The sequence below is a fragment of the Lottia gigantea genome (assembly GCF_000327385.1).
Source record: "Lottia gigantea unplaced genomic scaffold LOTGIsca_421, whole genome shotgun sequence".
NCBI classification, from domain to species: Eukaryota; Metazoa; Mollusca; class Gastropoda; family Lottiidae; genus Lottia; species Lottia gigantea.
Genome location: NW_008709470.1, coordinates 19,586 through 25,606, shown reverse-complemented (window position 1 = coordinate 25,606; position 6,021 = coordinate 19,586). Strand labels below are relative to the sequence as shown.

At 32.3% G+C, this 6,021-nt stretch overlaps 1 protein-coding gene across 1 annotated transcript in view; it reads right to left on the bottom strand.

Annotated features, from left to right (window-relative positions):
* The window catches only part of LOTGIDRAFT_175815 (hypothetical protein), a gene marked incomplete at both ends in the record, with an annotated part of 17,780 nt that extends 12,205 nt beyond the window's left edge, over positions 1-5,575 (bottom strand). The window contains 7 exons of the mRNA XM_009060476.1: positions 260-313; positions 798-972; positions 1,500-1,733; positions 2,263-2,406; positions 2,984-3,115; positions 3,579-3,652; positions 5,248-5,575. Of these exons, the coding sequence (XP_009058724.1) occupies positions 260-313; positions 798-972; positions 1,500-1,733; positions 2,263-2,406; positions 2,984-3,115; positions 3,579-3,652; positions 5,248-5,575 (1,141 nt within the window). The remainder of the gene's footprint in view (positions 1-259; positions 314-797; positions 973-1,499; positions 1,734-2,262; positions 2,407-2,983; positions 3,116-3,578; positions 3,653-5,247) is intronic.
* Positions 5,576-6,021: the final 446 nt, after the last annotated feature.

Here is a 6,021-nt window from a genome sequence, read left to right as displayed (position 1 = left end):
AAATGTTAAATGTAAAATGTTAAACGTAAAATGTAAAATGTTCAAATGTTAAATGTTAAATATTAAATGTTAAATATTAAATGTTAAATGTTAAATGTTAAATGTTAAATGTTAAATGTTAAATATTAAATGTAAAATGTTCAAATGTTAAATGTTAAATGTTAAATGTTAAATGTTAAATGTTTAAATGTTAAAATGTTATATGTTTAAATTACTTTTGTTCTCTCAGATAGACTTCAACTAAAAAACATTTTCTTACCTGCACAATATTCATCAGAAACATTTTGATATAAATACGAACACGATGGATCACCTGTAATACAAATTATAACAAAACAAAGTCACAAAGTCAAGTTATCACTAACTTCGACTTATACCTTGACTGCAATAGCCTCCTTTCTTGTATCACATCTTCCCAATGTCAAGCTATTACAAAATTCATACTTATACCTTGACTGCAATAGTCACCTTTCTTAAATCACTGAATGCAGTGATATGATTGGATTTTATGCAAATAAGAGCCCTTAGACAGAAAGCCTGTAAACAAACCATAATGATTACAGTCAGTCTGTCGAGGCCTATGATTTGCTGTATTCGCTGGCATACTATCCAATAAAATCCCTGCCTTTACAAACTTGAGTGATACAAGAAATGTGACAATTGAAGTATAAGATGAAACTCGTAATATCTTAATTGACATTGTAAAGATGAACCAAGTCAAGTACAATAATATTCAAAAGTATTCAAACATACACAAAATATCAAATAAAAAAAAAAAAATTCAAAGATGTCCTTACCATCAAGATCATCAATCTTGGTTAAAAACATGGCGAAAAATGCTCGAGCGAACGCCTTTTTTAACGCATCCACAGTGATTGGGAAGTTAGGATAGAGTGAAGCATGGATTGAAATACCACCAGATACCATCACTATCATAAACATACGGAACCATGTTAAAAAATCTTTACGTATCTACAAAAATATCACAAATATTCAATTTTATATCTTCAATTTCTACTGGGTTGACTGCATCACTGACAAGGGGAAACTGGGTTGACTGCATCACTGACAGGGGGAAACTGGGTTGACTGCATCACTGACAGGGGGAAACTGAGTTGACTGCATCACTGACAGGGGGAAACTGGGTTGACTGCATCACTGACAGGGGGAAACTGGGTTGACTGCATCACTGACAGGGGGAAATTGGGTTGACTGCATCTCTGACAGGGGGAAACTGAGTTGACCGCATCACTGACAGGGGGAAACTGAGTTGACCGCATCACTGACAGGGGGAAACTGGGTTGACTGCATCACTGACAGGGGAAAACTGAGTTGACGGCATCACTGACAGGGGGAAACTGAGTTGACTGCATCACTGACAGGGGGAAACTGGGTTGACTGCATCTCTGACACAGGGAAACTGGGTTGAAAGATCGTATCCTGCATAATCAGGAAAGAAAAGCCATGGAAGGTCCAAAAATTGCAAAAAAAAGACTCACCATTCTTTTAATAGCAATCAACATTGGTCCAAGAGTTCTTGAAATTGGTAAGAAAACAGCGAGAGTTCGATAATAGAAAAATAACAACCCAATACTCATCAAGAACTTGGCCGTCATATAGTCTATATGATCCACAAAATGAGGTAAAATACGGAATATCAAATATACTAATAAAAATACTAAAATTAGTCCAATTTCTACTGTCGCTAAAAATATCGGTACTTCAGGATATTTCTGAAATTATAAAAAATAGTCATTTTATTCATTACAAAAAATTGCAGTAGAAAACTTGTTAGATTACAATGGAGATGAGGAATATCATTAAAGATAGCTTTCCAGGCAAGGTAACATACGCCCACTACCAGCTGTCAGATTGAAACAAAATCTTTAGTGCCTTAATAATGAATTTTCAAATAATCTTAAAATCATCTATAAGTCAAGGCAAAAACCTGAAACAGTTCATCAAGAAAAATTTTAGAACTATGCATATTAGGCCATGACATTCGATTCATGCACGATGTAAACAAAACAACATGGCCAATGCTCGGGTAATATTAAATCCAGCAACTCATTTCAAAAACTTGAGTAAATATATATATATAACGTACACATAAAAAAAACTAGAAAACCTCATTAAATATCCGAAACTATGGTTTTATGATTTTGCAAAATCAAATAATATTGAATTGAGTAATATTTAAATCAACAGTCAACAGTCAAGACAGTCAATAGCTACAAAAAATAAAATCAACGATCGACTTACCCATTTTTTAACGTAGGTCATTCGAGTAATTTCCAACCAGATCATCAATGTCCATAGAAACACCGCAAAATTCATAAAAACATTACCACAGGTAGGCATTAACGTGGCCACACTGAACAATGCCAAAAATAATACATAGAATAGCTAAAAAAATAAATAAATTGATGTTTATTAAGATTTGAAATTTTTCATTAACACCTGATACTACTTTTTATTATAAAATATTAAATGCTACCAATGTGTTGTTTGTTTGATGTGGTACCAGACGGGGTATGATTACTCTTCTAGACATCTCATACCATTTTTCATTATAATATACTTCCTTATTTACAATTGATATACATGATGCAGGTAAGAGGGGCTGAAAAAGAGCAGGCTAATGGCGCTGTCCTGGCATAATTTCTCTCACTGCACTCTGAATGGCGTTGCCCGTCTTCATTAGCCCACATGGTGCGGAAAAGTAGGACGTGAAACTCCATTCATTTCATTTCATTTCCTACTTCATTATATGAAAAGTTTAGTAGCTGCTACCAATGTTTTGCCATTATGTTGTATTGGATCTAGGTTTTATTTTGTAGGTCAGAAGTTGGTGTTTTTTCAATCATAATTACAGTATACAGATAACTCAAATGAATTTTGTATGAAAACATGGCTGACTATATACCTGTATATATTATATTAATCATTGATGGTAGATTATAAAGTTGTGAAAGAATCATACCTGATGAATCCAGAATTTAGTAATAGGAGCACTCCATAGATAGAAGATTTGTTTATAAACAGGAAGTTTAGTTTCACCACGATCAACGAGGTTCTGTATCTTTATTATTACTTCATCGGTTTTCTTCTGTTTCTGTAAATTAACAGAGAAATGTTACGATAATTATCATGTCAGAAGGGAACAGAAAACAAAAAAATAAGTATTTGTGAACTCTCTGAACGGACTATAAAATTAGCGAGACGAATCTGATAAATCTACAGATGGTATATTGGCCAGGTTAGCACCAGATGTAAAATGTCAACTTGTATAGGAGTTGTTCAGATTTTTAGATTTCTAGTCTTGTGGAATGATCACCATGATAGAAATCAAATTCGTTCTAGATCTACTGTATATATACAAAGATGAACCATTCAAAAATCAATGCGACAATATTACTGTGCCCCGCACAATACCAAAATACATTTGAATGCTATGGTTATTTTACAGAGTTGTTGGAAGAAAGGAAAAGCCCTCCACTGTATTATGGTACTATATAAGACACAGGGACATTGTAGAATATCAGGGAATATCTTGAATTCAAAAGATACAATTTTACCCGTTTTGGTGTCATATTGTTAGTTTGTAACATAAAATTATCTTCATTGGCCTCTTCATCATCTTCTTCTCCTTCTACAATATTTAATATTATAATCTTACATCATAATTTAATATACAAATCTATAATCCATAGACAAGCAATAATTGTTCTGGGCAAAATCAAGTTAAACAATTTTCAATATGTGCTAATCAGATTATTTAAGAAAATCCTAATGAATTCTTCATTTAACGCATTTTTTTTTTCATTTAGGTTTGCCACAAAAATTAAATATTGAAACACAAAACTTAGTAAAACAATGTTTGAATTCAAGAAAAAATTTTTAAACGATTTGAAATTTTACTGAAAAAAATGTAACTCTTATTAATTAAGTTCAATTTATTGAAAATACTAATTTAAAAGATTACATTTAAAAAAAACTTTAACGAAGGTGAATATTGAATTTGAACTTACCACCAAGATGCTAACAATAAAATTATTATAAATGATTCGATTTCAACAAACACGAGGACAAGTTACGTTTCATGCTGTTAGAATTCAAATATTATAAAAATACATTTAAACCTTTAGTTAAGACACGACAAGATATTTCTAATCTTCCACCATGCTGTTTTTATCTGGTTAGTCATAGAGGGGCAATTATACAGGGTGGGTGGGGTGGGGCGGAACAGTATATTGGAGTAGCCTAAATAAGCGCCAAGCTTTTTCCTGAAGCCAGCAGTACTGAGAGAGCTTTAAATATTTAGAGTTTTCTGCCCATTCTCCCCCCCAATACATGCTGCTCCCTACATAGAATTTGTGAAGATGAATTGGTCCAATCTAAATTAAATTGATATTATTTGAAACTGAAGAGCAAAACACAATTAGTATTACGGGATAGATAAAGATATTTTTAAATATTATATTGTCTGTTATAAGATACTGAAAAAATTCAAAAAATAATCATGCAAATTAATAATACAATGTATACTCCAGCCTTCAAACTGTATGTTACTCTCCGTTTCAAATAGTAACAATAAGATCAAAGGCGTAGAGCGAGGAAGCGGCAAGGAGGGATCTATTTTTAGAAACATGTACATGCATAGTTAGTTTTAATTTCTAGATCTCAATCAAATTTGCATGAACATTTCTCCCAAAATGCAAGAGGAATGCAAGCGGTTTGATTTTTATATTAATTCCAACACCTCCATATCTCGTTAACCCTTTCAAGACTGAAGAATTTCACGGTAATGACATCATCATATAAAGTGTATTCTCATTGGTTAAATTTAAAAGCGAACGTTAATCTGACAATAAATAGAATAATTGTTTATGATAATGAGATGAAAAATGGAAACTAAAATGAATTTTATGAAAATATAGATACAAAGCTTTGTTATTCCTTAAAATACATAAATTTTTATATTTTTGTTAAAGTTTATAATAGTTGTCTATATAAACCATGCTACTAAATACCAATACACAGAAATTACATATCTAATGTTAAGAGTTTGCAAGCAGTGAGCAATCGCTATCTAAAGTTAATAAGCTTTCGGTTGACAAGATGACGCCATAAACCATCAAATATCAAAAACACAGCCCTGAAAGGATTAACGATACATAAACAAACATTCACCTCCCCGAGATACGAAACTAGATTCTACGCCAATGAAATAAAATTTGTATTAACCTTCATTTTCCTCACCACTATACGTGATTTCCGACGTTTTAAACGAGATCCAGACAAACATGGGAAAGACTAGGAATACGCTGGTGTAGATTTTAAACCAATCAGGCAGTTTAATTCCCCAATCCAATTCTCGTATTTGTATTTTACCACACCAACGCTGTCCCAACCATTTCTGACAACACGAATGAGCCAAGAAAAACTTGTTGTTTGCCAGTTTAGAAATCTCTACAATGGTTCTGTTGTTAAAATCTTGAAGTTCTTTATTAAGGATGTTGAACGCCTGAACACTAGAATCGTTATAACACAGATCTAACAGTTCCACTGCCATTTTACCAAACTCACTGAAAATAAACAGAAAATTAATTGAGAGTTTTACATCCTACATCCTACATCTTCGTAAAATCAATGACAAAAGGTTTGACCAAGGACAAACTGGTAAACATCAGAGTCTGCATCAATAATGGGGAAACTGATTGAAAAATCTTATTGTTTTATCTTGACCCAATACTGGATTTAACCTAAGATTTGCACATTAACGAGCAAGAGTTTAACTCCCCCCCCCCCCTGACCCCCCCAACTCATAAATAATAAACAATAAACAAGTCAAATTAAAAAATATAAAACAGTGGTTAAGTCAAGACTTGAAATTTGAAACTGAAGTGGCAAACCCTTCAAATATAAAACATAACTAAACAAAACATTAATTTAATACGATAAGAGAATTTATTTTATATTGAATTACAGAAATGTGATATTTATGTTAATATCTCTACA